General features: G+C 43.0%; 1 protein-coding gene across 3 annotated transcripts in view; it reads right to left on the reverse strand.

Annotated features, from left to right (window-relative positions):
* VPS39 (VPS39 subunit of HOPS complex) overlaps positions 1–12555 on the reverse strand; it is a 56167-nt gene that overhangs the window by 5374 nt on the left and 38238 nt on the right. For all 3 annotated transcript variants that reach the window (XR_011172000.1, XM_069105823.1, XM_069105824.1), the window contains 8 exons: positions 11730–11871; positions 11503–11589; positions 11110–11183; positions 9497–9595; positions 8297–8414; positions 7696–7824; positions 1497–1599; positions 1186–1231 (listed from right to left, as the gene is read on the reverse strand). Coding sequence is in view for 2 of the 3 variants with exons in the window: in XM_069105823.1 (XP_068961924.1) it covers positions 1186–1231; positions 1497–1599; positions 7696–7824; positions 8297–8414; positions 9497–9595; positions 11110–11183; positions 11503–11589; positions 11730–11871 (798 nt within the window). In the remaining variant the exon portion in view is untranslated. The remainder of the gene's footprint in view (positions 1–1185; positions 1232–1496; positions 1600–7695; positions 7825–8296; positions 8415–9496; positions 9596–11109; positions 11184–11502; positions 11590–11729; positions 11872–12555) is intronic.

The raw sequence follows: 12555 nt of genomic DNA on the forward strand, positions 1-12555 counted from the left end.
GACCAGGAAACTAAGGCACAAGGGAGTTTAAGGGATTTTCTTGCCCAGGGTCACACAGCTAGTATCTTAAATCATTAATTTTTATCTCTTTAAAATGTATGTGACAAAATGACTAATATGGAAATGTTTTACATAAATGCATATGTATAACCTATATCTGATTGTTTATGTCTCAGGGAAGGTGGAGGGAAGAGAGGAAGGGACAGAATTTGGAACTCAAAAATTTAAATAAAAATGTTTTTTAAAATGTATGTGAAGGGGCGGCTGGCTAGGTGTCGAAGTGAATAGAGCACCGGCCCTGGAGTCAGGAGGACCTGAGTTCAAATTCCACCTCAGACACTTAACACAAAAACTAGCCTTGTGACCTTGGGTAAGTCACTTAACCCCAAGTGCCCTACCTTCCCCCCTCCAAAAAGCCAAAAGAAAACCAAAATGTATGTTAAGTTAGCAATAAAAATAATAAAAAGCTTAAGTTTACATTTTTTTCCCAAGAGAAAACTGAGGGGAAAACTAAGTGTAACTCAGTAGGGATTCTTCCTTTAAGCTGGAGTTTGAAAGCTGAGGCCCTGTCTATGCTAAAGTGTTGGTAGGTGAGAGCCAGGTCCCAAAGGTGACTCAGTACAACGGTACAAGTTGTTAAACATAACTGTACCACAATGAAAAGCTGAAGAAAGCAACTGCCTGGGAGTTAGGAGGCCCAGGCTCTCATTTTGCTGTTGTAACTGGATGATCTTTGGCAACCTCTTTGGTTCTCTTTTCTTCAGTGAAGAAGGATGAGATCAGATGATCGCTAAAGATTCTCTCTCACTCTAAAATTCTATGATCCTGATTCTAAAAAAAGCATACACCTAAATCTAGAACATCATAGGAAGTAGGACAAATTGAGTCAACAAATGTTTATTAAGTTTATTTATTATTAAACACTGTCCTAAGTGCTGGAAATATAAAGAAAGAAGGTGGCAGACAAGACTCATTTTTAACCATTCCTGGTTATGAATGTCTGACCCACTTAGGAATCATTCACAGGTATCTCCAATCAAATCACACAAACACTTTGACCCACAAAGTCTTAGCAATTCATTCCAATCAAAGTAACACAAAACCCACTTGAGGAGGGGCGAGGTAGGTCATGAGCAGTCAGACCACACTCAGTAACCACAAGCCAGGAGGGGGCTTCCTACTCACATCTTTGTTGCCATCTTTGTTTCGGTCGTAGTGTTTATGGCAGTACCTGGAAGTGAAACACAGTGAGTCAGAAATGGGATAAGGCCAGACAAAAGGTAATTTCCATTCATGTAACAGCTTTATGATCTATTAAAGATCTTATTAGACTTGGGGCCACTACAGCAAACTACTGGTCGTCGATGTAGGCAGTCGGTACGCCTGGGGTAGGATGCTACCAGGTATCCTTTCGGTCTCTTCTGATTCTAAACATAACATACACCCAAATCCAGAAATTCACAGAAAGTAGGATTAGGATCAGAGAGGCCACTTACTCTTCAGCCATCCTTGTATCCTTCAGAATGTGGACATAAATGAAGAGAGCTTGTTCGTGTTTCCCCATTCGCCCCAACAGGAGAGCTCTTTCCTCTAGGAGACCTACACGAAAATTTTTAAAAAATGAACCACTACTGCAAGTTAGCTCGAAGGAACTCAACTGCAAGAGGAATGGCAGAGCATGGGACTAGAACAAAAGAAGAGGTATTATTTCTGTTATTAAGGTTTTTCCCCCGAGGAGTTAATAACTAGAAACACCCAAAATATGAGCAATCACAGGACTGACCTATACCCTAGTGAAGACAATTCACAACTTTTTCCAGGAAGTCATATCAATCACTGAGTTTATGGTTCTATTAGAAAAGAAGTCACATCAATCACCGAGTTTATGGTTCTATTGAATTAGAAAAGAATAAGCTTGGCTACAAACACATGCAATGAAACAAGTTTAAACTTGGCTGGTGATAAATGTGTGAGCACACACCCAGAGAGGGAAGGGAACACTCATAAACACAATGTGGTTACTCCATAGAGAAGAAATTGGAGCACAGATCCCCAAACAAATGGATTGTATGTTTTCTTCACCAAGCTGGTATGAGTTTCATTTCAACTCAATTCAACAAGCATTTATTTTTTTTTTTTAAGCAATCGGGGTTAAGTAACTTGCTCAAGGTAGCACAGCCAGTTATTTCTGGATGTGGTGCTAAGTATCTGAGCCCGGATTTGATCCAGGTCATCCCAACACTGGAGCCAGTGCTCTTTACTCGCTGAGCCACCTGGCCACCCCTAAGCAATTGGGGTTAAGTAACTTGCTCAAGGTTACATGGCCAGGTGTTTCTGGGTGGGTGCTAAATGTCTGAGCCCAGGATTCGATCCCCAGGTCATCCCGACACTAGAGCCGGTGCTCTTACTCGCTGTGCTACCTGGCTGCCCCTCAACAAGCATTTATTAAGAACCTACTATGTGCCCAAACACTGGGAATACAAAGACAAAAACAAAACAATCCCTGCCTTTGAGGTACCTACATTTTAGGTACAAAGTCATCTGGGAGGGGGCTCAGCGTGGGGAGGGGTATTAACAACAGGAGATGAAAAAGGCCTCATGCAGGAGGTAGCACCTGAGACAGGGCAAGAAAGGGGCTGGAGCTGATTCCAGGAGCCAGAGGCAAGAACAAGGAGCATTCTCATCTGTCGCCAGTCAAAGGCATATGGAGGTGAGGAACGACGTCATCACATTCAGGGAACAGTAAATAGGGTAGTTGTGAATGGAACAGAGAATGTGGGAGGCACAGCAGCAGGACACTGGCTCAAAAACAGTCAGGGTAGTCAAACTGAAGGGCTTTAGATGCAAAGCAAAGGGGTTTTTAATTTTATCCTGAAGTTAACAGTCATTGGAGCTTACTGAGTGGTGGTGGTGCTGGTTGTTCAGTTATGTCTGACTTTTCATGACCCCGTTTGGGGTTTTCTTGGCAAAGATACTGGAGTGGATTGCCATTTCCTTCTCCAACTCAATTTACAGATGAGGAAACTGAGGCAAAGAGGGTTAAGTGATTTGCCCAGGATCACACAGCTAGTAAGTGTCCATGGCAGGATTTAAACTCACATCTTCCTGACCCCACGCCCAGCACTCTATCCACTGACACCTAGCTGCCCACTAAACAAGGCAGTTGCAAGGTAATATCTATCCTTTAGAGATTTCAGTGTGGAGCAGGATTTGGAGTGGTACAGAAGGGAAGCAGGAAGTCCAATGAGGAGGCTATTATACTAATACAGGTGAGAGGGGCAAGCGCCTGAAATAGGGTGAGGACCACATGTAGTAGGAGATAAAAATGGGGATGGAGACAGCAGATTTTGTAGAGGTAGAACTGACAAAACTTGGAAACTAACTGAACACTAGGGGTGACACAGAGTAAAGAGTAGACAATGACTCCAAGGTTGTCACCTAAGTAACTGAAAATAGTGGTGGTGTTCATCCTAACCTCAGGAAAATTAGGAATGGGAGACGTTTGGGGAGGAAAGAGCATGTTTTAGACCAGCTGAGTCTGAGATGCCTATTGGACAATGAAGCAGAAGAATCCTGCCAATAGCAGCTGATGCAGAACCAGAGCTGGATACTTACTCTGGCAGGCACAAGAGACCATGTGTGACATAGGAAGTGGTGAAATTGAGGAGAGAAGAGACAAGACATGAGAAAGCTCTGGGATGTAGCCATGGCCTTGGACAGGATATAAAAGATGGTCCAGCAAAAGAGAGTGTGCAGACAGACAAGAGGAGAACAGCATCACAGAAATGCAAGGAAGACCATGTCCAGGAAAAGAGAGTGGTCATGTCAGAAGCTGCAGAGAGGTCAAGGATAAGGACTGAGACTGGATTTAGAAATTATGAGACTGTTGGTAACCTTGGTGAAAACAGTTTTAGTTTAGCATCTGAGAAGCCAGATAGCAAAGGCTAAGAAGTCAGTAAGAGGTGAGGAAATGGAGGTAATGAGTGGAGATGGCTTTTTCTAGAAATTTGGCTATGAAATGGAAGAGAGATAAAGAATTATAGTTTGAGGAGATGGCAGAGTCAGGTTGTTTTAAGAATGCGGAGGGGGGGAGGGCGTGTAATCAAGATGGTGGAGTAGAAGTAGGACTTCCCCACTGCTCCAGCTTCCACCTTCCCCAATCCATGTAAAAGGGGACTCTAAACAAACTTTGGAGCTGCAGAGCACAGTGCTCTGGGAGCCGAGCCCAGCCCCACGCCATAGGTTTCAGCCCCAGGGCGGGCCTGACCAGCCGCTGGCAGAGGGACTCCAGATCAGCAGCAGCTGTGGCTGTTTCCAGATTTATCAACACATAGATGCAAAGGACAAAGTGAAAGGTCAGTGCAGTCTGGACTTTGGGACCCAGTAAGTGGGAGTGCGTGGCTTTTGGCCCCGGGGGTGAGAACCCGCAGAGACACAGGCAGAGCCAGCCAGCCCCATGTGGCAGCTTCAGCTCCTGGCCTGCAGAGTGTAGGGGGAACAAGCACCAGTCTGAGGGGTAATTGCTCTTCCTTTAACCTGCTTGGATCTGGCTTGCAGTCTAGGGTGGAGGTCCTGGGGTGTGTATCCAGCTTGCCAGAGCATGTGGAGACCTCAGAGAGGGCACCATCTAATACCTCCGGCAGCTGAGAAAACCCCAGCTTTTGGGACAAAAGCTCCCCTGTCTGGTGGCAGAGTCCTACTGTGGCAAAAAGCCCAGGGGTCAAGTGACTGAGGAATAACATGACCAGGCAAAGGAAACAAAGCAGACAGAAGATTCCAACATTAGACTCCTATTTTGGGGACAAAAAGGATCAAAGCATGGAACAGGAGGAAGACAGTGAAGTCAGAACTCCTGCACCAAAAGCTTCAAAGGAAAATACGAGCTGGTTACAGGCCATAGAGGACCTTAAGAAGCAGATAAGAGAAGTGGAGGAAAAACTGGGAAGAGAAATGAGAACAATGTAAGAAAATTACAAAATGAGAGTCAACAGCCTGACTGAGGAAAATAACACCTTAAAAAACAGACTAACTCAAATGGCAAAAGAGGGTCAAAAAGGCAATGAGGAGAAGAATGCCTTAAAAAGCCGAATTTGCCAGATGGAAAAAGAATCTCAAAAGCTCAATGAGGAGAATCATTGCTTCAGAATTAGATTGGAGCAAATGGAAGCTAATGACTTTATGAGAAATCAAGATGCTGTTAAACAGATCCAAACAAATGAAAGAAGAGAATGCAAAAGAAGGCAATGTGAAATATCTCATGGGAAAAACCACTGACCTGGAAAATAGATCCAGAAGAGAACATTTAAAAATTATCGGACTACCTGAAAGCCATGATCAAAGTAAGAACCTAGAAACCATCCTCCAGGAAGTTCTCAAAGAAAACTGCCCTGATGTTTTAGAACCAGAGGGCAAAATAGTGGTTGAAAGAATCCACCAATTACCTCCTGAAAATGATGCCAAAAAGAAAACTCCTACAAATATTATAGCCAGGTTCCTGAATTCCCAGATTAAGGAGAGAGTAGTACAAGCAGCCAGGAAGAAACAATTTTAATATTGTGGAAACACAATCAGGATAACCCAGGATCTGGCAGCTTCTACACTGAGGGATCAAAGGGCTTGGAATATGATATTCCAGAGGGCAAAGGAGCTGGGATTAAAACCAAGAGTCACCTACCCAGAAAAACTGAGTATCATGTTTCAGGGGAAAATATGGTCATTCAGTGGAATAGAGGACTTTCAAGCATTCTTGCTGAAAAAACCAGAGTTGAATAGAAAATCTGACATTCAGATACAAGAAGCAAGAGAAGCATGAGAGGGTAAACAGGGAAAAGAAATCATAAGGAACTTATCAAAGTTGAACTATTAACATTCCTACATGGAAAAACAATAATTGTAACTTATGAAACTTTTCTCAGTAGTTGAAGGGAATAGAAATATTATGTGAGAAATATATTATATGAGGGTATATGGGCATATGAATAAATATGTGAATGTGTATATATGTTTACAGGTATACATAGATAGAGGGCACAGGACCAATTTAACAGGAAGGGATGATACTTAAAAGGTGAAATTAAGAGGTGAGAGAGGAATATAATGAGAGGAGATAGGGAGAGACAGAATGGGGTAAACTATCTCATATAGAAGAGGCAAGGGAAAATGGTTACAATGGAGGGGAAGAATAGGAAGGCAAAAGGGAATGGGTCAACCTTATTCCCACTGAATTTGGCTTGAGGAGGGAATGAAATACACACTGAATAGGGTATCTCACCCTCCAGGAGAGTAGGGGGGGGAAGGGGATGATGGAAGGGAAGGCAGGCTGGGGGGGAGGGAAGTTGGAAGCACCCACTTTTGAAAAGAGATGGGATCAAAGTAGAGAATAGAACAAGTAAGAGGTGGGATAGGAGGGAGGGAAATATAGTCAGTCTTTTACAATATATCTACTATGTTATTGTTGTGCATTGGCCACACATGTACAACGTATACTGAATTGCTTATCTTTCCAGTAAGGGTGGGTGACAAGGGAGGAAGGGAATGAATCTGGAATTCAAAGTTTTAAAATCAAATATTCAAACATATATACTATTATTAATACTATTTTATATACAGGCACTGGGGCATAGAGATCCACTGGAAAAGTCAAAAGGGGTATGGGAGAAAATATAGGAGAGAGCAGATTGGAGGAGAGGATATCCTGTGGGACTGCTATTTTGGGGCGGTGGGTAGGGGAAAAACGGGGAGAAAATTTGTAACTCAAAATCTGGCGGAAATGAATGATGTAAATCAGAAGTTAATAAAGCATTTGAAAGATTTTTTAAAATAAAATAGGGAAAATTTTAAAAATATGCACATTGAAACAAAAAAAAAAATAGAAAAGGCAATAAGACACTGCCAAAATATATTTTGTCTTCTTTGCAGTTATGCAAAGTCCTGGATCAGCCCTTGTTGGGTAGATATGGGATAGCAGGGAGTATTTGCTTCTTATCCTTTTGTCTCTAACATTTTGCACAGTGCCTCACCCATGGTAGGAACTTAATACAATTGTTGAATGTTCACTGCTGAATGAAGAGGTCATGTAGTACAGCAAAAAAAAAAAAAAAAGAAAGAATGAGGGGAGGGACAATCTGGGCATATTTGTAGGCAGCAGAGAAAGTGCCAGTGGATAAAGAGAGGTTGAAGATTAGAAAGAAAGAGGGCACAAACAGAGAGATAAACTCCCAGAGGAGATAGGAGAGAATGGGATCAAAGGGCACAAGCACTATAAAAGGGTTTGTCTTGGCAAGGACCCCCTCTTTTCTTTTCTCCCTAAGACATTATGGCAAAGGAAGAGAGAATGAAGGATAGTGTTTAGGGGATCTGAGGCACATAACCGAAAAGAAAAGGGAGCTCATGTCAGAAAGAAGAGAGAGGCAGGATGGTATGGTAGGATGGTAGCTAAATGAGCTAGGCTTGAATACACATTTGCTGACTAAATGAATTAGATGAGACTACTACTTAATTAATTAATTATTATTTAAACAGTTATGCAATGTGGGGTTAATGATACTGATTACACAAGAAAAGCTTCCTCAAAGGGTTGTTATGAGGATCAACATAAAACAACAGAAGCTCTGTAAAGCATAAGGCCCTATACAAATACAAATTTGTACCTTCCTGAAAACTGCAGTCGGTTATGGCTTCCAGTTAGATACTCACCATCAAAAGGGAAGTCACAGATGAGCTGACTCGGATCATAGCAGCTAGAGATCTCCAGGAACATGAGGAGCTTCCGTCGGTATTCTCCCAGCTCCCCCTCTTCATCGCCAGCAGGGACTGGAGTTTTATCTATGAGAAAACAGGCTCAGTGCAAGGGATGATGCACAAGGGGCAATGTCATAATCCAGAGGAATAAAAAGAACATCACACTCAGAATGAACTACTTAAATACTAGTCTGTATGTATCATGGAAATACAAGACAGCAGCATGTCTTGCTTACCAGGTGAAAGGCCTAGCAGCAAGACTGGCTTCTTCCCAACACGGCAGTCATATGCAGGCTTGCTCTAGAGGTGGGGGTGGCTCTCAGAGACAGGGGGCAATTTATCTAGGCCAACCTGCAGTTCCTAACCCTGACTTCCAGCACTGGTTAACTTAGGCACACTGACTCCTCTAAAAGTTTTCTTCCTACACAAAGATTTTCTCTTGCAAAACTCAAGTGTAAGGTTTTATGTTGTATGCCATCTCCCCATGTTCCATATTGACAAGTTCTATGCTCTCTTCAAGCCCAAGGGACAGCTAGGTTTTTAAGATGATCTGTACCTGTAGGGAAGGAACTGAGATATTCTTTCATTAGTCCTTGGACCTTCTCACAGTACAGTTGGATAAGGCAGTTGTGAAACTCAGAACCTGTCTCTTCCCAGGTATGGATGATGTGTTCCTAGGATGAAAAACAGGTTTGGCCTCTATCTTCTATTTCAGATATGTCCAACTCTTTGTGAGTTCAATTTGCGGTTTTCTTGGCAAAGATACTGGAGAGGTTTGCCACTCCTTCTCTGGTTCATTTTAGAGATGAGGAAATTGAGGATTAAGTGACTTTCCCAGGATCACACAGTTAGTAAGTGTCTGACGCTGGATTTGAACTCAGGAAGATAAATCTTCCTGACTCCAGACCTGGCACTCTACCTACCACATACAGATAATTTAACTCAGACACCCCTGCAAAGTCTTGCCCCTTGTAAAGCTAAATCAAGCTATACAAATCTAAGTAGCAGCTCTTTTATAACTTTCACAGTTAATTCCTTCGAGTTTCAGAAATGATTTTCCTGATAACCAGTCTTTTTAAATTTTAACCCATCAATTCACCCAGTTAATCCCAACCTGTCCATAATCCCAACCAATCCCAACCACAGTTAATACCATCCTATCCAAGGTATTTTCTTTTAGATACTTAAAATCAATTTGGTTCTCCTATGATCATTACTAAATCCAGCTGGACCAATGTAGCTCTGGAATTTCCATTCACTCTTTCTCTTTCACCAATCAGGGCTTGCCATAAATGTATGAAGATGCAGCCAAATATGTATGAAGATGCAGCCAAAACACCTAACTCTGGACACCAAATATGGTTTTGCCAAAGTGTCTCTTTCAAAGGATACTGAAGTAACTTCTCATTTTATGATTCTACCCATTCTTTTTTAAATTCAATTTATTTTTACAAAGATCTACCTTTTCTCCCCCTTCCCCTTCCAACAATTCACTCCCAAACACTGATAAAGCAAGAAAAACAAAGCCCCTGCTATAAAGATACACCATCAAGCAAAACAAATTCCCTCATTGGCCATGTCCAAAAGTAACTTGCCTCAGTCCTCACTCTGAGTTCCCCAATTCTCTTTCAGGTATCTACCCATTCTTAAAGGACACAGATGCCTAACTCACAAGCCCCATGACCTGAACACCTACGTTCTAGGATGGCTTAGTGGTGAACTTTATTAAATGGACCAGAAAAAAACAGCATCTTACCAAATAGGGAATAGCCAGGCCCTTAAAGTTTTCTATTAAGAAGCTCAGCACACGGTCCCGTGGTAGAGCCTCCACCTCAGGGAGATCTTCAGTAAATATCTGTCAGAACAAATGTGTTTCTATCAGCAGAACCACTGTTGGGCACCCCAAGCCAAGAGCTCAGGAAGCTGCCAAGCGTCTAGGCAGGCAGAGGAATCACAGAAGGTAGGATGTAGGCGGGAGGAGAGCCTGCCTGCAGCTTAGAAGTCAGCAACCTCAACCCCTCATTTTTACAATGGAGAAAACTGAGCCCCAAAGAGTTGGTTACCCAGTGTCACACAGCTGGTGTAACAGAACCAGGAGCTGAACCCCAAATCTTGACTCCCAGTCAGCCTTGATCTTTCTTTCCACTATTCCATGTGTGCTATTGTCCTTAACTGCTCTATACAACAAGCTAAACCCCTGGGGACCTACCACAATACCAAGTGGAGTTCCAAAAGAATCATCTGTCACTGGAACACAGGAATTTAAAATTAACTCCACCATTATCTCACATAAAAGAGGCTAGAAAAAGCTTTTACAGTAAAAGGGAAGAGGGGGGAGATGAGGAGGAGAGTGAACCTTACTCTCATCAGAACTGGCTCAAAGAGGGAATAATATACACATGCAACTGGGTATAGAAATCTATCTTACCCTACAGGAAAGTAGGAGGGGAAGGGGATTAAGAGAAGGTGGGGAAGGGAGTGATAGAAGGGAGCACAGACTGCGGGAGGGTGTAGTCAGAAGCAAAAGACTTTTGAGGAGGAACAGGGTGAAAGGAGAAAGAGAGTAGAATAAACAGGAGGGAGGAAGAAATAGGACGGAAGGAAATACAATTCTTATTGTTTTTTCCCTTTTGTTCTGACTCTTCCTTCACAACATGATGAATGTGGAAATATGTCTAATAGGATTGTACATGTATAGCCTATATCAGATTGCATGCTATCTTGGGGAGGGGAGAAGAGGGGGAGAAAAACATTTGGAACTCAAAATCTTATAAAAGTGAATGCTGAAAACTATTTTTACATGTAATTGGAAAAAAAAACTACAAAAAATTGATGATTAAAAAACAAAAAATAAGCATAATTTGAGAATTGTAATCTAATCCACACAAAGCATAAGTTACATAGTAAAAAAAAAACCCACTTTTGATAACCATCTCTCTTAATTTAAAACTCAAAGACTTCCTACAAGGCAAACAAAGAACACAGCTTTCTGCTAGAGATGACCTCAAGAAATATGACTAAGTTTTAAGAAGGAGTGTCACAAACTTTTCCCCTTACCCAATGTTTAACAGAAGACCATGACCCTTTTATGACTCCCATGTCAATCAAACAACCAACTAACCAACAAGCATTTACTAAAGACTTATTACATGTCAGGCACTGTGCCTTGTGCTGTGGATGCAGCGACAGAAACAGTCCCTACCCTCAAGGAGCTCATACTCTTTTGCTAGTAAACATATAAATGTATACATATAAGTACCTACAAAATATAAAATATAATTAAGCATAGGTGGTGGTGACAGTTCTGTTACAGGAATAGAACATGACAAGAGAGTTCAGATAAAATGGGATGGAATTCAGGAGACTTACTTTCAGCCCATCTTCTGGGAAGTCTCTCAGCACCCAGATTGAGTAGGAGAACACCAAATGCAAGTTCTCTGTGCCTAAAATAAGAAACACAAAACCTCACAAGAAGCTGGGGCATCATGGCCCAGACATCTCAAATGCTAGCTATACCTTGGTCTGAAAGCTAAAAAGAAAGTAACCCTAATACCAACTCCCTGCATACGCCTGGTGCCCCAGCTCCGCGTCCCACAAGGGAGCAAACACCAGCACCGTCCCGCCAGAGGCCACAAGTCAAGTGCTCCCAGAGCAGAGAAACAACACTGCCAAGAGTCAAAGCCTGACTAAAATGAGGTACCTTTCAACAAGACGACCCCTTGTTCCTCTCTTGAATATCGCTGCCCTGAAGGTGATACTTACCCAGATGCTGAAGATACTGCACTGTCCTCTCATGGCCTTTCAGGGGGGAGTTGGCTTTCTTAGACTGGTCCACCAGCACCTGCAAAGCTTGTTAGAAACCCCCAAAGTGTTGTTATAAGCCAGTCCCACTCCTCAGAAACTAGGCTACTTATTGCCCCCATAACCATTTAGCCCATGGTGCCCTGAGAGGCCCTGGCAGACAAATACTGAGAATCTGTTGGCATCACCTTTCTCATGAAGCCCCTTCTTCTCGTAAAGGATGATCAGCTCACTGTACTTATGAGCCTTCTTCAACACGTGCTCACTTTCTTCAATGTGGCAATGATTGTTCTCCAGACGCAGCAATGGAGCCACCAGGGCCACATTTGTCTACAGAAGGAGTGCAATTTAGAATACGATTTTCTCTCTGAGGATCTTCCCCACTCCCTAGGCCCACGCAGTACTGGGCCTGTACTGGAGTACTGCACAAACAGATAAAAGCTTGTGACACAGCTTAACATCCAGAAAACATCAGCCTTAGGGTGTAAAAGCCAAATGTTGTCTTATCAAGGCAAGCAAATAGTTGAAACAGCAAGATGCCCTGAGGAAGGGAAAGGAGGTGGTATGTCCCAGACAAGTCACTGCTACCACCTTCCCTCTAACCATAATGGAAAAAAAGCCCAGGACCCTAAGCCCACAAGCCCTGAGAATAATAGTGGCCCCCACAACCAGACCACCGGTCTTACTTCTGGCCTGGCCCCCACAGGCACCACTTAGGGAAGGATGGACCCACCATTCTTGCCACAACCAACACTAACCACTGACCAACTGCTGTTGACAGGCAGGTGAGCCCAAGAGCCTTTGGTACAGCACTGTCTCCCAGACCACAGCCCTCCTTCCAGCCCAGCTTCCACTGTCATCATTCAGGGGAGCAACCTTTGTTTATAAGGACCCAGCCATCCTTGCCACAAATGATACCAACCACTGGCCAACTGCCGCTGAAAAACTTGAGCCCCAGGAACAGCAACATACTCCAGACCACTGGCCCTATTTCCACCCTAGCTCCTAAAGCCA

Source organism: Petaurus breviceps, unplaced genomic scaffold (assembly GCF_028583685.1).
Source record: "Petaurus breviceps papuanus isolate PSGF00001 unplaced genomic scaffold, PetGlider_PUasm1.0 77, whole genome shotgun sequence".
Taxonomy (NCBI): Eukaryota; Metazoa; Chordata; class Mammalia; order Diprotodontia; family Petauridae; genus Petaurus; species Petaurus breviceps.